Source organism: Eumetopias jubatus, unplaced genomic scaffold (genome assembly GCF_037043125.1).
Source record: "Eumetopias jubatus isolate StellerSeaLion01/CBP00866 unplaced genomic scaffold, mEumJub1_p1.0 scaffold_3, whole genome shotgun sequence".
Classification (NCBI taxonomy): Eukaryota; Metazoa; Chordata; class Mammalia; order Carnivora; family Otariidae; genus Eumetopias; species Eumetopias jubatus.
Window position 1 is genome coordinate 137,868,706 of NW_028274809.1, and position 20,512 is coordinate 137,889,217.

At 41.3% G+C, this 20,512-nt stretch overlaps 1 protein-coding gene across 2 annotated transcripts in view; it reads right to left on the reverse strand.

Moving 5' to 3' along the window:
• The window catches only part of LRCH1 (leucine rich repeats and calponin homology domain containing 1), a 198,564-nt gene that overhangs the window by 13,952 nt on the left and 164,100 nt on the right, over nt 1-20,512 (reverse strand). For both annotated transcript variants that reach the window (XM_028104370.2, XM_028104384.2), the window contains exons 16-18: nt 14,884-14,993; nt 11,225-11,362; nt 6,192-6,269 (exon numbers count right to left, since the gene is read on the reverse strand). In XM_028104370.2, the coding sequence (XP_027960171.1) occupies nt 6,192-6,269; nt 11,225-11,362; nt 14,884-14,993 (326 nt within the window). The remainder of the gene's footprint in view (nt 1-6,191; nt 6,270-11,224; nt 11,363-14,883; nt 14,994-20,512) is intronic.

Here is a 20,512-nt window from a genome sequence, read left to right on the forward strand (position 1 = left end):
AATATATGAGAACTAATCATCAATTTTAAGATCTTACAGAGTAACTGTTATATCAGTAAGCTACTTTATCTAGAATTGTAATTAAAGATGCTGCTTTTAAAATGTTTATTCTTGGGACGCCTGGGTGGCTCAGTCGGTTAAGCGTTTGCCTTCAGCTCAGGTCATGATCCCGGGGTCTTGGGACCGAGTCCCGCATCTGGAAGCCTGCTTCTCCCCTTGGCCTGCCGCTCCCCCTGCTTGTGCACTCTCTCTCTCTGACAAATAAATAAATAAAATCTTTAAAAAAGAATAAAAAATAAAAGGTTTATTCTCAACAATACACATATGAAAGGCTGTCAGACTGCTGACCACAGACGACCCTGCCAGCAGGAGACACATGGTAGGAAAGGAATCTTACATTCTCAGTGGTAAACTCATACTACCTGTTAAGAAATGTACCTGATTTTACACACTAGAGACTGACTCTTTTTAATAAATTATGAATTTAAAAACTGCTGTTAATAAAGTAGCAAATGTGTCAGTCTGCACCTCTGGTCATTCAACCTCAAGACTAATCAATATAAGTAGAAAATAAAATTTTGTAATAATAATCTCATCCCATCCCCCAAAATTATTTATTACTTATGATTTAAATTGACGCTAAAGTTACTGATTAGGGGGAAAAAGAGAGGCTTAAAGCTCAAAGAGAAAGAACTCATTTCTCCTGTTCTCAAGATTAAAGCAACAACAAAAAAGAGCAGCTTCGATTTATAGAATGTGTCGACTAAAAAAAAATTCAGATTAGTTACAAATTTCCTAAACCCTCACTTAAAGCAGGGAAATTACTACTGTTACTTTCAGATACTGTACACCTCATTACAAAACAAACAAACAAAAAACCCCAACAAAAGCAAATATGAAAGGTATTGAAAAGAAGACTCAGCCATAATGTCAACACGACCCACTTATATCAACATGATCTTTGTTAGAATCCGAATGTTCTCTAGGATTTTATGTTTAACTCCATTTGGCTGATGCAGAAGCTGAGGGATCCCCTCCAGTCCCACAAGCCCCTGGTCTCTGTGCTGTCCAGGCAGGCGAGTGGGGGCCCAACGTGTCCACCACTCAGGGGAGCTGCTGCCCCAGATCCTCTTCTCTATTTTCCCTCTGCAAACAGAAATGACTATGAAGGGCTGGGCATTTCGTCTAAGTTCCCTCCTCCTCTAAAGAGAGCAAGTCTCTTAAATAAAGGACCTTGCTCCTTACAGAGGTCTGAGGCCACGGCTACTTATATAAAACAGAGTAGAAAAATTTCCCTGGTGAACCAAAAAATATCTATTTTCTAATACTTTTAATGCTTCATAAATCAGAAGTTTCTTTTGACCTGCGGCAACACTTATTAATAAGAGCCCCAAACTGCCCTAAATTTGAATCAATTTGGAAACCCCCAATAGCCAACCATGAATCTTCTACAACAAGTTTACAGGCCAAGAAAAGAAGCCTCAGTATGTCCATTAGTAGCCTCATGAGTCCAAGGGTTAACCGAAGTCAGATTCTTGGGTGACACAAAGAATGTATCCTCAAGAATTTGAAAGCCCACCAAGGGTAGGCCTGTCTTCAGGATCAAGTTGATGCTGGGGCACTCAGTCGTTAAGCGTCTGCCTTCGGCTCAGGTCGTGATCCCAGAGTCCCGGGATCTAGTCCCGCATCGGGCCCCCTGCTCCGTGGGAAGGCTGCTTCTCCCTCTCCCACTCCCCCTGCTTGTGTTCTCTCTCGCTGTGTCTCTATCAAATAAATAAAATCTTTAAAAAAAATTTTTTTTTAAAAATTAAAAAAAAAGATCAAGTTGATGCTTGCACCAGAAGTCAAAGATAGCTTGCACAGTCTGACGACTGGCATCATTACCACACGGAGCTCTGGGTGGTGCGGTCACCATCACCCAATCCCTAGATTTTCCAAGGCACCATGATGCACCTGCGGTTACACCTTCAACTGCTAAGCAGCCCCCCGCTCCCCCCCCAAGAAGGGGAAGCAATTATGGAGCTGCAGGATACAGATGAGCTTTCATGGACTCCTACAGCTCAGAGAAATCATAGGGGTCTGATGATTTCCAAACTATGTTTAGCAATAGGATACATTTTCCCCCAAAGAAAATGTTAGCTGGAAATCCAATATATGCTATAGACAAAGGAGAAACTGCTCTGGCAGATTCAAGGGGGCAAGAATGATCTGCAGTCTCCCCACTGCAGTCTCCCCACTTGGCTTTCCCTTACCTCCCGGGCTGGCCACTGGAAAGACTCGAGGGCTCTGAAGATGATTTGAATTTACTGCTCAAGTCCAACACCTGCAATCTGCAGAGTGGGGAGCTCGGTCACAGAGAGCCAGGTTCAAACGCCAGCTCTGCAGCTAACCAGCTGTGAACGTGAGCTTAGGAAATTGTTTAACCTCTCTGGACTTTACTTTCCTCAGGGCATGGCAATAAAATATTTACCTCCAACCCTCCATGGTAAGCATTCAAGATGATGCATGGATAAGAAGTCCTCAATAAAAGGTTAACCGCTGCTAATTTTAAGGAGTTAGCCTCAGGGCACAGAACTAGTTAACAGCACAAGTAGGGATAATTGACCCCAAACCTTGTGCATTCCCTCCCTCTGCTCACAGATCCCCTTCACCCACTCAATCTTCTCCTTCCAGGTTATGTTCATTTTGGTTGTGTCCCTTTAGTGGAGGAACTGGTCCCCAAACCAAAACCAAAACCCCAACGCACCCGGATTGGGGAGCAGGAAGGAAAATTACCTGCACTGAAATAACTATTGGAATATCCAATGTCATCCCCTCCACTGAGAAAGAAACTTGCCGGCGAGTGCTACTTCTGGTTCATTTTTAAGGACCTTTCCTTGGCATTCTCATTAGTGAGCCTCTACCTCATCCCAAATCCTTCTCAGTTAATAGCAAGGAATTCTCCTGTCACCCTAACAGAATTTCTGCAGGTCCCCATCACTAACTTCTTTCTGTGATGTCATCTTCTTTCCCTCAGTAGCAGCTGCTGTTCCAAATCCTGTCTGTTCCCCCGACTGAGGAGCCAAGGGGATAGATCCAGGCTCACCCAAACGTCACAAATAACGCACAGAGGTCTGGAGTGGCCTTAACCTGTCTACATACGCTAACCTGCAGCAAATACGCAGACCACAGCCAGGTCGAAGAAGGCACATTTACAGGTAAGCCACACCAGAACCTCTCTACCCAAGCGCAGAGTAAAATGCCTCATGAACCTTGACCGACCCGGCGGCACAGAGCTGGGATTGTGTCCACGGGGACTTCTAAAGAAAATATATTAAACTGTAACAATTTGAACAATTTTAAAATTACTTCCATCCCTTCAGATTCTTTTATATGTAAAAACTCAGCTAAGTCAGCAACCACATTCCACGCATAGGAACCTGACAAAATTATATAAGCTGCCAAGACTGACTTTGCCTGGCGTTTCGAACGGTGATTCTATTACGAAGGACACCGAAGGCAGGGCTTAGAGCACAGCTGTGACTTTTCAGTCTCTACAGGATGATTCATCACTGTCAATTAGTATGGGCTTATAAAATACAGAATTCAAGATCTCTGTGACTTATGAGTGTATGTGAGTAGATAAGCAATGGATGGAGAAGAAAGCAGGAAAAAGCTTATACATTGGGGAATTAACTATGTGACTGGGAAATATGAGGTGTGATGCAATTAAGAAAATGTAATGGATACAGGTTCTCTTTTTTTTTTAGGTATGAGCCTTTTCAAATGTCTGATCACAAATGGAGAATTTCGGCACTTAGGCTTGTGATATAATTATTTTTAATGTAAATAATTAATTGTAGTGTGCCACATATACATTAAAACATCAACGCCCTTCAGAAGTGAAAGAAGTGTATCTAAGGCGAAGGGAGTCATTTCACTCCTCCCCTAACTTCCTATCACATGCCCAGATGAAAAGATTTCCTCATTTCCCGTCATGTATTCATGCATTCTGAGATGAAAGCAAGCTCCCTTGTGCGTCCAGGAAGATCTGCCAATTGCCTTCCAACGGCATTTCTAGTTTTCCACTAGAATACTCCTTCCTCACTTTTAACACGTCTCGTTAAGAAGTTCAGTTGCTAACTAACCAACAGACTTTTTCTAGTAGCCAAAAGCTTAATGTACCTCTAGTCCCTGGTAAAATGCCATTGGATTACCCAACAGGATGGATGTGTATGTACACACACACACACACACACACACACACACACACACACACGCATGCACACAACCACACATGCACCATTATACACGATGCAAACTTGAAAGTCACCTCCAATCTTAAAAAATTTTCAAAAATAGCCTAAGTAATATATTTTACTAAGCAGAGTTGAATGGGATACTGGCAAGAAAGATTATTTATTCCTTGTAACTCAATCTTCTCAGAAATTATGAACTGATTAGTGCAAGGGGGCACATTGCTAGGGGCATATTTCAGAAATTATGATACATTTTTCTCTGCATATTATGGTAATTTAATTTCCTTTTCCCTACTTTAAAAGAAAATTGTAATTACCAATCTTTACTCACAACACTTGGTTAAGGGCATTTCCATTTCATTTTATATCACCATAAGCCAAAAAAATTTTCTGATGAGTTTAAAAAATATCACAGGGGATTAGGTCATAACTCACCAGTACTTTCTCTAGCACAGGCACAAATAATTTATCTTCTGAAACTTGGTATGATAGTTTTGATTCACACATGGAAATCTTATTAGCCCATGATGGAGTCCAATTATTAAAAATAGTATGTGTATAGGAATTAAGTATTTGAAGCCAACAATGTATATGCAATATTAAAACATACACATGTAATATAGACACACACATTAACATTGTTGAAAGACATCTGGATTGATCACAAAGACATTTAGTCCATTATATAAATATTACACTCTTTTTAAACATGAATTTATAAGCTCTTCTTTGTTGATACAGTTCTGACGTAATGATGCTTTAATAATTCTCTCCTTGTCCTCAGATAAGATTAAAAATTGCATCACTAACCCCTTACTTTTGAAACTTAACAAGCTAAAAGATAGGAAGGGAGGGAGGGAGGAAGGAAGCAAGGAAGGAGGAAGGAAGGGAGGAAGGAAGGAGGAAGGAAGGAGGAAGGAAGGAAAAAGAGGAAGACAGGAGGGAGGGAGAATAAGCCTTTCTCAATTCCAATACTTAACTCCTATCACTGAGTAGAATTACGTTACAATATAATTCTTTCACATACTCATAAACAGTATTTCATGACAGAGTTTGTAGCTACTTTATCTCTGGCATATTAGAAAACATAGAAGAAAAATTTTAAAAATGTAATTTCTGGCCATTTCTGTTTATCACAATGATGATAAACTTCTCAACTTACCCCCAAATTCTGAGTGGACTGGCCTTTGTCTCCTGAAGAAATAATTTTGTTACTAATAGCAAAATCCTTTAAAAGCCCCAAATTAGCTATCAGGCTGAGGCTGAGGCTGGGACTTAGCTTGGGAGAAAGAAAAAGTAGCCAAGTATAGTTGGGCTGGCTACAGGGAATGCCAATTGGGTCTACAGCAGACTAATGGGGAAAATGGAACTGCAAACAGAGAACAAATTATAAAGCAACATACAAACATTGTTATTATTATTGGTAATGATTAATTATAATAATAACAATAATTATAATATTTTCAACATTGACTCTTTTGATCCACATACCCAAAATGCAACTATTCGGAATGAAAATCAACAAATTAGTAGTCAACTACAGGTCTGCTTTGCTTAAGAGCTGTGGATAAGGAAAACCAACAGCTCCAAAATTCTACCCTACGGAACCTGCTAGAAGGTTCACTGGAGCCACAGTAATTTCTGTTCTTGGAGTAGGGAATCAAGCCAACTACATGTTTTTCTCCAGGTTGAAATTTTGCATTTATTTCAAAACCTTAAGGAAATTATATTCCCTTTTCCCTCAGTATTGACCCTACCACTTTAAGCCATTTTAATTTCACTGCAAAGGAATTTAAACTAAAATTTTGTATTAACTTATTTCATATTATTCCTCAAGAAAGACTGAGACTAAAAAGGATGTGCAAAGCTGTACATCCATTCAGTGGGTTTGAACACATATATTAAATGAAATCTGCACCAAAACATAGTTATTGGGACTAAGTTTGACGTTACCTCTGGTACTCCTAATTTTCGGCATGCTTCCAAAAAGTTTTCCACATTTCTTCTGCATTTGGCCATGCTAAGTTTGGGCTATAAATACAAATATGCAGAAATAATGTATTATTAAAAGAGAAATAATTTTAATAACAGGTTAAATTTTAAACTCTCTAAATGCCACAACTAATACATGTTCGTTGGAGGGAAAAATACATAAGCAAAGAGAAGACAATAAATGTCATCTAGAAACATCCACCTCGAGATAAAAATTATTAAGATTTTGGATTATATTCTTCCAGACATTGTATATGTGTGTGTGCGTATGTGTGTGTAAAGATGTAAGTAAATAGGGCACCTGGCTGGCTCAGTTGGTAGAGCGTGCAACTCTTGATCTTGGGGTTATGGGTTCGAGCTCCACGTTGGGTGCAGAGATTACTTAAAGTCTTAAAAAAAGATGTACATAGGGCGCCTGGGTGGCTCAGTTGGTTAAGTGACTGCCTTCGGCTCAAGTCATGATCCTGGAGTCCCGGGATCGAGTCCCACGTCGGTCTCCCTGCTCAGCGGGGAGTCTGCTTCTCCCTCTGACCCTCTTTTCCCTCTCGTGCTCTCTCTCATTCTCTCTCTCTCAAATAAATAAATAAAATCTTTAAAAAAAAGATGTACATAAACACATGTACAACACTGATGTTTATATAAGCAGAATTTCTGCATGTGTGCATACATGTGTATATGTACGTGTATACATGCAAATTTCTACATACGTATATATGTGTATGTGTATGTATACATACACACATGCATACTGACAGTTTTTATGGGATCATACTCTTGTGTAATCTGCTCTCATTCATCTAAAAATACACCATAAGCATCACCTGTTGCCATCAGCAAATATATTTCTATATGAAGGTTTAAATTCAGCAGGCCAATTAATTTCCTTCCCACCAAAGTGAAGGGTTTAACAACAAAGAGGCAACATAGAGGTAAATGGCATAAAAATGGTGGGATGTTTAGGACCCAGTCAACGGCCACTCACAGTTGAGCTGACTGTAGTTACAGATCACCTCTGAGGTGTGGGATGGAAAGCAGGTACATTGGATTCACACATTTTAATTTTTATATAATAGGTTTAAAAGCCTTACTGTTAAATTTTAATATTTCCCTCCTCCCTTAAAAAGGGAGCAAGTATGACTGACTCCAACAGTCTAGGTGTAGAAGCAATGTTTTATAAAGACTGATTTTGGCCTGTGAACAGCAAGTGACCGTGAAGTGACTCTTATTCTAGATGGTCTACCCCAGTCATCACAAAAATCTGCATTTGCACATTATTTATTTTTTAAAAAGGGACTCCTTCTATCCCTATCTCCTCACCCCCAGCCCCCAGAAAGAATGAAAGCCTGCTGATGTGGAACAATTTAGTTTGGAAGCTAAACAGACAATTCTCCACCTTGGCTAGAGAGGAAATGGTTCCCCTCAACGTGAGACTTGCAAAAGTGGGGCAAGGAGCTGCTTGGGTGGTTTGGCCCTTTCCTGGCATGTGTTAGGACAAGACCACATTGACCCCATGCAAAGGGAAGGATGGGCAGAGGTAATGTGACAGGGGGATACCAGAAGTACGGATGCTAGCCCAGCTGTCGGGGCACCCAGAGGCATTTCATCATTCTGAGACCCTAGCATTTGTCTCTCCAATCCTCTGGGCCCATCATCTTGCTTCATGTACTTATTATTTAGGTGGGAGGAAGGGGTCTGTTCTGAAACTCCAAAGATGCCCAACACCATTCACAATATTTAGGTTAGCCCCAAGTGAGGTGAGTTTCAAGCTACACAAAGAGAATTTCCCATCTTTGGAAGTGGGCGGGAGGGCCCCATTCTACGATTGATGCCTGGGTCTAGGGTAGAAAAGTACTTGCCACAAATAGGTTCAACCCCACCATCGGCTGAAGAGTCAAAATGACACCAGCCTGGCATTAAAAAAAATGGACAGTATTAGTTTTGTGAATGAAAAATTAAAATGCTTAATGCTGACAACAACATGGGTAGAAAAAGCATCCACTGCCGCTGGTGTAGCTACAATGGTGCAAACGGAGTGTTTACTGGGTGTCAGATACTCCGCTAGGGGCTACGTGTGCACGTGTGGAAGCGAAACACACAATCCTTATGGGCGCTCAGCTCCAGTCTCGTTGGAACTATTGATACGTTCAAGGAGATTACAGTGTAGTATGGTATAGGCCTTACTTGTGAGATGACCATCAGGAGAAAAAAAAAAAAGCAAAGAACAGAATCTAACTTCGTTCCAAGGGGTCAAGAGTGGCGTGGCTCCCGTAGACACTGAAGCAGAGGAGAAACAGGAGGCTGAGCAGCTGCAAGGTGAAATTTAGAGAGAGGGTAGAGAGTGACCTTCCAGATTAGAGAGCACAGCCCGGGCAAACAGTCGACAATGACACACGGCCCAGGACAGCAAGCCGTACTGCTCAGAGGGGCTCTGAGATGCTCACTCAAGAATGTCTGCTAAGTGGACATTTGGAAACAGCCTGTATTTCCAAAAAAGGAAAACTCTGATATGATAACATAAGGTACAATATCTGACAGTTATTAAAATGGGCATTTATTGAAGAATTTTAATGGCATGAGGAAATATCTAGGTTTTGATCAATTTTAAAAACTACTAAATGGTATATGTGAGGAGCTCATAATTCAGAAACAACTTAAACGTAGAAAGGATGCTAGTAGTTCGTAGAGAAACCAAAATGTTAACAGTGGTGGTCTTTGGCTTATGGAATAAAGGCTGCTTTTTTTTCCTTCTGCATTTCTGTATTTTCTCTAGTTGGGCATTATTTCCCATTATTTTTTCAATTAAAAAAATTATTTAGAAAAGAAAATAGGGGCTCCTGGGTGGCTCATTCGGTTAAGCATCTGACTTCAGCTCAGGTCATGATCTCAAGGTCCTGGGATCGAGCCCTGCATCGGGCTCCTTGCTCAGTGGGGAGTCTGCTTCTCCCTCTCCCTCTGCCTCTCCCCTCTGCTTACGCCTTACGCTTTCTCTGTCTCTGTCTCAAATAAGTAAGTAAAATCTTTAAAAATAAATAAATAAAAAAGAAAATAGGTTGACAACCAAAAGATTTCTAGAAGAACGCAGCATGTTTCCTGAAGGCTTAATAAAAACTAATGATGTAATGTATGGTGATTAACATAACATAATAAAAAATATATATAAACACTTACATACATGATTCATATTCACTATGATTAATATAATTGTAAATTCAAATTGGAAGCTATGAGGAGTCATGGTTTCTCTCTTATAATTTGGAAAGAATTATGAAATGAGAATTTGGCACATGGCTCAGACAACTTTACAGCAGTTTGGACCTTATTTGTAGGAAACAATGGAAAGTTTCATACTGGATTACAGGATAGAATTTGCTGCCCAAACTAAGGCAAGCTAGAGATGGATTTGAAAGAGAAGACAAACTGATCTCCCCCCCATAATTTTTTTTTAAAGATTTTATTTATTTATTTGAGAGAGAGAGATACTGAGAGACAGCAAGAGCAGGGCGCAGGGGCAGAGGGAGAGGGAGAAGCAGACTCCCTGCTGAGTAGGGAGCCCAATGTGGGACTTGATCCCAGGACCCTGGGATCATGACCTGAGCCCAAGGAAGACTATTTACCCACTGAGCCACCCAGGCGCCCCTCCCCTCTGATTTCTGAGGCAAAAGTGGTACAACTTTTCAGAGGAAGAATATGTTCCACAATATAGAAAGGAAACTGACAGTTGGAACGTGATCCTCAGTTAATCTCTCCTGCTGCCAAGAGAAAAGAAAGCATAAAAAATACCATTGTGATCTCCTTAATGCCCATCACCCAATGTGATAAGCACTGGGTGTTATGCGCAACTGATGAATTACTGAACCCCACATCTGAAAACGTCAGCTATTGAATGTAAATTTAAAAAGAAAAGAGAAAAAAAGATAAGGCCATCGTGAGGCTTTCCTGGGGGTGAGGGAGGTAGAAAAATGCTCATTTTGTGATATTTTATGAGCATTGTGCCTTGACATTAGGGCTCTGAATTTTGAAAATCTGTTCTATAGACAAATGATAACAACGGCTTACATTTGTGCATGTGTCATAGGCAGTAGCCTTATTTTATCCTCACAGGAATACTTCCATGATAGAGAACAAATCGAGGTGAAAAGAGGTTAAATACTTGCCTGCAGTCATATGGCTGACAAGTAGATGTGGAGTTTGAACCCAAACCCTGCGTTCTTAGCCCCTAAACTCTTCTGCCGCTCCTAAGAACAGCAAAGAGTGTGGACAGAAATTCTTCTTTCTCCTCCGCTTGCCTGAACCTGACCTCGGCTCCAAAGACAAGCTGTGCCCTGATTCCCCCACCCTCATCTGAATGACCATAAAAGTGACCCCGTAGCTCTGTGACCTACAGGCAGCGGCTCCCACTGCCAGCTTCATCTCCCCTACAGCAGACATGAGGAGTTTCAGGCTATTAGCCGAGTCTCAGCGATCAGCCTGTCTCACTGCTGCCCCAGTATCTTGTGTACCCCAAGCAAAGTGGGGCCTAATGCCCGGCTGACCAACCTCTGGCTTGACGGGTTATTTAAAATGCCATTTTACAGAGAACCACATCTTTCCAGAGTCATCCTAAAATCCTCAGGGACTAATAAAGGAAAGAGATTCCATTTAGCAGAGAAGCCACCAACCAAAAAAGCTTCCTGGAAAGACTTCTCACTGTTTAAATAACCCCTAGTGAGAAATGAATCTTTATGTCCTTACAGCCTTAAAAGTTAGTGCCCCAACCAGTAAGTCCTTTAACATGATGTGCTTTATCTTTGAAATAAATTCTTTTCCTGGCACTTACATATTTATATATTCTCCCTTTTTAGGTGAAAATGTTGCTTCATTCAGAGCTTTTTCTTTTCCACTCTTCCAGTTGTTGAGGTCCTGGGGAACCCTGGCAGCAACTTTAACAAGCAACACTGTCCCCCCAAAATCTGTCTTATGTGAAAGTTAGTTTCCCTTTATCTGGTGTTACTTACAACTGCTGGTGAGGGGACGTGGATGCTTGCGACAGATCGCGGGCGGATGTGATTGACCAGGTGGCAGAGGACCACGCCATCCATGAGTGCGGCCCCCAGGTCTTCATGCAGGCTGACCTTGAGTCTCATCTCGATGCTCTGTGGGAGGAATCAGAGGGAAGCCAGGTGTCATCAGGCAATGGAGGGTCAAACAGAGTTACAGGTATTTATGAATTGAGACATTAACTTCATTATGAGGAAGAACAACAGGAACACTTGGAAAACACTGACATTACTGAACTTTTTTCAAAAGATATTACAGTAAAAACCCTGCTGTAGAAAAACAAATTCAGCTGTGCCTAAAATTTTTTAATAAGTTGAGTGAATGGAATACCGGATTACTTCTTGAGCTCAATGTTGCCTCAGCCTTGGCTATGGAAATATAAAACCAGAATGAGGTGACCAACAGAAAGCAGGTCCAACTGGTTCTGACAGGCAGCCAGGGGCAGAGGAGGGACTAAGGGATGCTTTTCTCTTAGATTATGTTTTAGCTGAGAAATCAATTTTTCTCCCTTAAAAAAAAAAATTGAACTTTCTATTTTGAGATAATTATAAATTCATACTCAGTGACAGAGATCCCATGGCTTTTGGGTGGCCTTTTAAAAGAAATTGTGCCCATTAGCATTTCTGGGTTTCCAACTACTTCAGCTCCAGATCTGAGATATATAAGGCAAAAAAGAAAACCCACAGAGCTCACCATGGTGTCATTTCTAGTCCCGAGGGGCCCTAGCCAGACTGCTGTCTTCTCTCTACCTTTCTGAGTGTTCTTATGTTTATTTTATATATAATGTCCATGGTTTTTACTTGTACTTAGTGAGGGTAACAGTGTTCCATCTTCTCAGAAGCAGAAGTAGAGAAATTAACTTTCTGAACTTCAAATACAAGTTTCTGTTTTATAACAGTGGTTCCTGTTAAATGGATAACAGCCCAAGAAAGAATGACTTAATTTGGAGATTTGGAATAAATGAAGCTCTAGAAATCCAGTGCATAAAACAGTGTCACGTAATTCCTTCTCAAAACGGTCCTGTGTGTAGACACCTACTTTTCTTCTGTACACTCTTTCAGCCCCTTATTTTATATCATAAATGAAAATGTAAACAACCAGCATAACCCACACTTTAAAATAAAACTGTCACTCTTTGAGAGGCATGTCTCAGCTTCTGATCTTATTTTCACCTTCCTCTGAAAGTTCACCTCCCAAATTTACAGCACATGCAAATACTCTAGGCAAACCACAGAGGTCTTTCTCCCTGGGACTGTTGAGCCAACCACGGTGACTTAAAGCAGTGGGAAGGGGTTTCTGTGTTTTTAATTCTTTCCTCCTGACCCCCTGCTAAACCATATATAAAGTATCATCTGTAGCAACAAAGGTGTGGACCTACCTTAATTTAATTTAACTTTGATTTTATTTACGGGATTCAGTTCTCATTTGCAGAACTCATTGCCATCTAAAATTATATGTTTATTTGTTTCCTTCTCATTTACTATCTCTTTTCATAGACTACAGGCTTCATGACAGCAGGGACCTTTATGTTCTCTCCTATATCCATCTCCTAGAATACTGCCTGGTACACAGTAGCAGTCAATCACCCAGTGACTGAAGAAGATGTACCTTAAATCTATCCCCTCTAGACCTTCTTATACTCTTCTGGTCCATGGCTATTGTACTTGTCCTTGAATATAAAGAACTTATGAAGCAGTTCATGGTGCACTGACTTTAATAATTAATATCCATGTGTTCTCTGGCGACCGACCCATGCACTGCTATTTGATTTTTCATATATTTATATATATATGAGCTCTTGAACTAGATACAAGAGGTATCCATGAGGATAGACAAATACCTCCAGAGTGCCCACCAGAAGCTGTGTGGGAACAGAAATACAGAGAATAAGATAGCCATGTTCCCTGCCATTACCAAGCTTAAAATCTTCATTGGCACCTAGCACAAGACTTCATTCTGGGTAGGATCTCAAATGCTTTGCTTAAATGCCTGATTATAAAGTTCTGATCAGTTGGAATACAAAGTAGGGTAAGGATAAACATTTTTAAATTAATGGAATGTTATTGCTAAGTAAAAGAATGACAGCGTATTTTTGTAGAGCATACCTGAATTGAAACAATACTAGGTTTTATCCATATGTATTTCAACTTCCATTATCTCATATATTCCTCACAAAACCCCACTAAGATGGGAAGTATTGTTTTAATGCATGAAAAAACCTGAAATCAGGGATGTTATGTGACTTGCCCAATATCAGTCAGGAGGTGACCTGGCTGGATTTGAAATGAGGCCTTTTGGCAGCGCTTCAAAGTCTATTTTTCAAACGTATAGAATGCTGCCTCAATTCTGAAAACGGGTATTCAGGGACGGACTGTTTCTGGGTGAAAACGTGTATTCAGTGACAGACTGTCTTCTGGGTGAAAATGGGTATTCAGGGATGGACAGTCTCTGGGTGAAAACAGGTATTCAGTGATGGACTGTTTCTGGGTGAAAACAGGTATTCAGGGATGGACTGTTTCTGGGTGAAAACAGGTATTCAGGGATGGACTGTTTCTGGGTGAGAATGGGTATTCAGGGAGGGACTGTTTCTGGGTGAAAACAGGTATTCAGGGACGGACTGTTTCTGGGTGAAAACGTGTATTCAGTGACAGACTGTCTTCTGGGTGAAAATGGGTATTCAGGGATGGACAGTCTCTGGGTGAAAACAGGTATTCAGGGATGGACTGTTTCTGGGTGAGAACAGGTATTCAGGGATGGACTGTTTCTGGGTGAGAACAGGTATTCAGGGAGGGACTGTTTCTGGGTGAGAACGGGTATTCAGGGATGGACTGTTTCTGGGTGAGAACGGGTATTCAGGGAGGGACTGTTTCTGGGTGAGAACGGGTATTCAGGGACGGACTGTTTCTGGGTGAAAACGTGTATTCAGTGACAGACTGTCTTCTGGGTGAAAATGGGTATTCAGGGATGGACAGTCTCTGGGTGAAAACAGGTATTCAGGGAGGGACTGTTTCTGGGTGAAAACGGGTATTCAGGGACGGACTGTTTCTGGGTGAAAACAGGTATTCAGGGACGGACTGTTTCTGGGTGAAAACGTGTATTCAGTGACAGACTGTCTTCTGGGTGAAAATGGGTATTCAGGGATGGACAGTCTCTGGGTGAAAACAGGTATTCAGTGATGGACTGTTTCTGGGTGAAAACAGGTATTCAGGGATGGACTGCTTCTGGGGGAAAACAGGTATTCAGGGATGGACTGTTTCTGGGTGAGAACGGGTATTCAGGGATGGACTGTTTCTGGGTGAGAACGGGTATTCAGGGATGGACTGTTTCTGGGTGAGAACGGATATTCAGGGACGGACTGTTTCTGGGTGAAAACGTGTATTCAGTGACAGACTGTCTTCTGGGTGAAAATGGGTATTCAGGGATGGACAGTCTCTGGGTGAAAACAGGTAGTCAGGGATGGACTGTTTCTGGGTGAGAACAGGTATTCAGGGATGGACTGTTTCTGGGTGAGAACAGGTATTCAGGGAGGGACTGTTTCTGGGTGAGAACGGGTATTCAGGGATGGACTGTTTCTGGGTGAGAACGGGTATTCAGGGAGGGACTGTTTCTGGGGTACCTCACGGAGTTGTTCCACCAGTTCCTTCTCCTCTCTCATCTGTTCCATTTTCCTCCGAATTGTAAACTGTGGGTCTATAGATTCCAAATTTCTCTGAGGTCTTAGAAACACTGTAATAAAAAGGAAAAAAAAAAGCCTTTATTGAGTGCCTACCACAGGTTGCCATATAGGACTACTCGTATGGACGTTAAATCAATAGTTTACCCTCAAATAATGCACTTAGCACTCATGGAAACAAATTCTGACTTCACACAGAAGGCTTGATTTGAATATTCTAAAGATTATATTTTAAACTGTACTGAGTTATGCAGACTAATAACAGTTGTATTTTTGGTGATAATAGACTGAATCCAGGGAAGGGTGTGGGTCATCCTTGGACCCATGCCAGGCCACAGCTCTGACAGATGTCCCCTCTCTCATGTTCCTGCTGCTTTCATCTAAGTGTTCATGTATCCTTGGGGTTTCATGATCCTTTCATCAACTCAGATAATTTTATTCAAAGAAGAGGACTCTAGAATTGCTTTACACATTAAAAATGAGGACAGGTTAATATTTCTGTTGGCCAAAATTTTTTATAAGCCTGAGTTAAGAACTAAGTGATGATACACAGGATTTCTACGTATTTTAAGTGTGGAGTGGGAAAACTCTGCCTTCTATTACATCACTGACACGATATCCAGAAAATTAGTTCTTTAGAGATGACCATAGACTTCTTTTAGAAAAGCTGGCAAGATTAGAGGCAATTTAAGAGATCATCCTTGGCTTCGCATCTTTAAAATTACAACCATCACAAACAGCAACTAACAGCAGAGCTCCCTCTGAAAGGCGGCCAGCCTCGGGCTCCAGAGAAAATAAATACTCTAAACCTCTGAAGGATAACATCTTGTAAAGACTAATAAAGAAGGTACACAATATTCTACATATGGCATGGTGATTCTAGCAAGGATTTTAATCACTTTTTATTAGGATACAAAGCCCAGTGCAGATTTAAACTTGAATTTTTTTTCTCCCTTGAGATTTGTATCCCATCGAGACTGTCAATTTCCCATTCACACAGGAGGGAGAGCAAGGTGCTGGTAAAAGCTGTATTTGCCCCTCCTGTACTATAGACCTTCAGACTGCATGTGGGCTTAGGGGGCGAGGTGGGGTAGGGGAGCCCTCCAGGAAGTTTTGGGCAAAGAACTTCAGTTTTAAAAACCACAACCACAGGGAAGGCTGCATGGGTACTACAATTCCAGTAATTTTGATCACCATAATATAAATCATGTAAACAAGGTCATGCAACTTTTATTCTATTCTGACAAATATTTCCTACAGGCCACTTAAAAAGTTACTTCAATTTGGGGGCGGAGCAAGATGGCGGAGGAGTAGGAGACCTGGATTTCGTCTGGTCTCAGGAATTCAGCTGAACAGGGATCAAACCATTCTGAACACCTACGAACTCAACAGGAGATCGAAGAGGAGAGTAGCAACAACTCTCTGAACAGAGAAGCGACCACTTACTGGAAGGTAGGACGTGCGGAGAAGGGAATCTGAGGCGATATTCAGGAGGATAGACGGCGGGGGAGGGGGCCTCCGTTGACTGCTTCTGGCAAGTGCTAGAGCCGCGAGCACAAAATCGGAACTTTTAGAAGTCGGCTCCGCTGAGGGACATCACTCCAGTGGCTAAGCGGGGGATGGAACCCTCGCGGGACAGTGTGGTCTCAGGACCCTCAGGGTCACAGAAAGACCGGGGGTGCCTGAGTGCGCCAGAGCTCCCAGGTATCGGGGCGGGGAAGCCGGCTGCAGAGACGGAGCCGAGGCGCGGGCTCTCAGCTCGGGGTTGCCATAAACTGTGATCCGCGGCCCAGTCGGGCCGCTGCTCCTCCAGCAGGGACCCAACAAGCGGCAGATCCGGGGAGACTCCCCTTCCTCCTCTGGGAGGAGCGGAGCGGGAGCGCACCGCAGGGATCTGCTGGGTTTGGAGACTCCACACGGGGTCGGGTGCCAGAGATAGCAACACTCGGTCACAGGCCGGGTGAGCACGGAGTGCGGCCGGAGACCAGGGAGACGGGAGTGACTGCTTTTCTCTGGGGGCGCACTGAGGAGCGGGGCCCCGAGTTCTCAGCTCCTCGGGTGGAGATTGGGAGGCCACTATTTTCACCCCGGTCCTCCAAAGCTGTACCGAGAGCTTGCAGGGAACAAAAGCTCCTGAGAGCAAACCTGAGCAGCTTGCTTAGCCGGACCGACAAGGGAGGGGCAATTCCGCCTCCGGCAAAGACATCTGGGAACCACAGCAACAGGCCCCTCCCCCAGAAGATCAGCACGAACAGCCAGCAAGCCAAGACCAAGTTTACCGATCAAGGAGAACGGGAGAACTCCAGCGCTAGGGGAATACTGCACATAGAATTCATGGCTTTTTTTTACCATGATTAATTAGTTCATCAAAGTTAATTTTTTTAACTGTTTTTTTTTTAATTTTTCTTTTCCCCTTTTTCAACCAACATCTTATCAATCCCTTTTTTAAAAAAACATTTTTTATTTTTCATTTTTAGAGTCATATTTTATCCCTTCATAGTAGTTACCCTTATTTTTGGCATATATATATAAGTTGTTCTCTCTTTAAAATTTTGAGATACAGTTTCTTCTAATGGATCAAAATATACCCTAAATCACTAGTGTATGGCTTTGTTCTAGTCTCCTGCCTGATCACGTACTCTCCCTTTTTTCTTTTTTTTTAAATCTTCTTCTTTCTTTTTTCAAACATCTTATCAATTCCTTTTATAAAATCTTTTATAATTTTCATCTTTACAGTCTTCTTCCATCCCTTCATTGTATCAACCCTTCTTTTGTACATATATGTCTTTCTTCCTTTAAAATTTTACGAGGCACTTTTTTCTAACAGACCAAAATATGCCCAAAATCTAGTGTGTGGCACTGATCTATGCATTAGCCTGATCATATTTGATCATATTCTGCTTTTTTTGTATTGTTCTGTTTTTGTTTTTATCTTTTTTTTCTTTTTTTTTTCCTCTTTCTTTTTTCTTTCTTTCCCTTTCTTTTCCCCTGGTTTCAGATCTTTTCTGATTTGTATACAGTATATTTGCTGGGGACATTGTTAACCTATTAGCATTTTGTTCTCTCTTTCATCTATTCTCCTCTGGACAAAATGACAAGACAAAAAAAAAATCACCTCAGCAAAAAGAACAAGAGGTAGTACCATCAGCCAGGGACCTACTCAATACACACATTAGTATGATGTCAGACCTAGAGTTCAGAATCATGACTCTAAAGATACTAGCTGGGCTTGAAAAAAGCGTGGAAGTTATTAGAGAAACCCTTTCTGGAGAAATAAAAGAACTAAAATCTAACCAAGTTGAAATAAAAAAAGGCTATTGATGAGGTGCAATCAAAGTGGGGGCACTAACTGCTAGGATAAATGAGTCAGAAGAGAGAATCAGCGATATAGAAGACCAAATGATGGAAAATAAAGAGGCTGAGAAAAAGAGAGATAAACAACTACAGGATCACGAGGGCAGAATTCGAGAGATAAGTGATACGATAAGACGAAACAACATTAGAATAATTGGGATCCCAGAAGAAGAAGAAAGAGAGAGGGGGGCAGAAGGTATATTGGAGCAAATAATAGCAGAGAACTTCCCTAATGTGAGGAAACAGGCATCAAAATCCAGGAGGCACAGAGAACCCCTCTCAAAATCAATAATAATAGGTCAACACCCCGACATCTAATAGTAAAACTTACAAGTCTCAGAGACAAAGAGAAAATCCTGAAAGCAGCTCGGGAGAAGAGATATGTAACCTACAATGGTAGAAATATTAGCTTGGCAACAGACCTATCCACAGAGACCTGGCAGGCCAGAAAGGACTGGCAAGATATCTTCAGAGCACTAAAGGAGAAACATATGCAGCCAAGAATACTATATCCAGCTAGGCTGTCATTGAAAATAGAAGGAGAGATAAAAAGCTTCCAGAACAAACAAAAACTAAAGGAATTTGCAAACACGAAACCAGCCCTCCAAGAAATATTGAAAGGAGTCCTCTAAGCAAAGAGAGAGCCTAAAAGCAGCATAGATCAGAAAGGAACACAGACAATATACAGTAACAGTCACCTTACAGGCAATACAATGGCACTAAATTCATACCTTTCAATAGTTACCCTGAATGTAAATGGGCTAAATGCCCCAGTCAAAAGACACAGGCTATCAGATTGGATTAAAAAACAAGACCCATCCATATGCTGTCTGCAAGAGACTCATTTTAGATGCAAAGACACCCCCAGATTGAAAGTGAGGGGATGGAAAACCATTTACCATGCTAATGGACACCAAAAGAAAGCTGGGGTGGCAATCCTTATATCAGACAAATTAGATTTTAAATCAAATCTGTAATAAGAGATGAGGAAGGACACTATATCCTACTTAAAGGGTCTATCCAACAAGAAGATCTAACAATTGTAAATATCTATGCCCCAAACATGGGAGCAGCCAATTATATAAGGCAATTAATAACAAAAGCAAAGAAACACATTGACAACAATACAATAATAGTGGGGGACTTTAACACCTCCCTGACTGAAAGGGACAGATCATCTAAGCAAAAGATCAACAAGGAAATAAAGACTTTAAATGACACACCGGACCAAATGGACTTCACAGACATATTCAGAACATTCCATCCCAAAGCAACGGAATACACATTCTTCTCTAGTGCCCATGGAACATTCTCCAGAATTGATCACATCCTAGGTCACAAATCAGGTCTCAACTGGTACCAAAAGACTAGGATTATTCCCTGCATATTTTCAGACCACAATGCTTTGAAACTAGAACTCAATGACAAGAGGAAAGTCAGAAAGAGCTCAAATACATGGAGGCTAAAGAGCATCCTACTAAAGAACGAATGGGTCAACCAGGAAATTAAAGAATTAAAAAAAATTCATGGAAACCAATGAAAATGAAAACACAACTTCAAAATCTTTGGGATACAGCAAAGGCAGTCCTGAGAGGAAAGTATATAGCAATACAAGCCTTTCTCAAGAAACAAGAGAGGTCTCAAATACACAACCTAACCTTACACCTAAAGGAGCTGGAGAAAGAACAGCAAATAAAGCCTAAACCCAGCAGGAGAAGAGAAATCATAAAGATCAGAGCAGAAATCAATGAACTAGAAACCAAAAGAACAGTAGAACAGATCAATGAAACTAGGAGCTGGTTCTTTGAAAGAATTAACAAGATTGATAAACCCCTGGCCAGACTGATCAAAAAGAAAAGAGAAATGACCCAAATCAACAAAATCGTGAATGAAAGAGGAGAGATCACAACCAACACCAAAGAAATACAAACAATTATAAGAACATATTATGAGCAACTCTATGCCAGCAAATTAGATAACCTGGAAGAAATGGGTGCATTCCTAGAGATGTATCAACTACCAAAATTGAACCAGGAAGAAAGAGAAAACCTGAACAGACCTATAACCACTAAGGAAATTGAAGCAGTCATCAAAAATCTCCCAAGAAACAAAAGCCCAGGGTCAGATGGCTTCCCAGGGGAATTCTATCAGACATTTAAAGAAGAATTAATACCTATACTCCTGAAACTGTTCCAAAAAATAGAAATGGAAGGAAAAC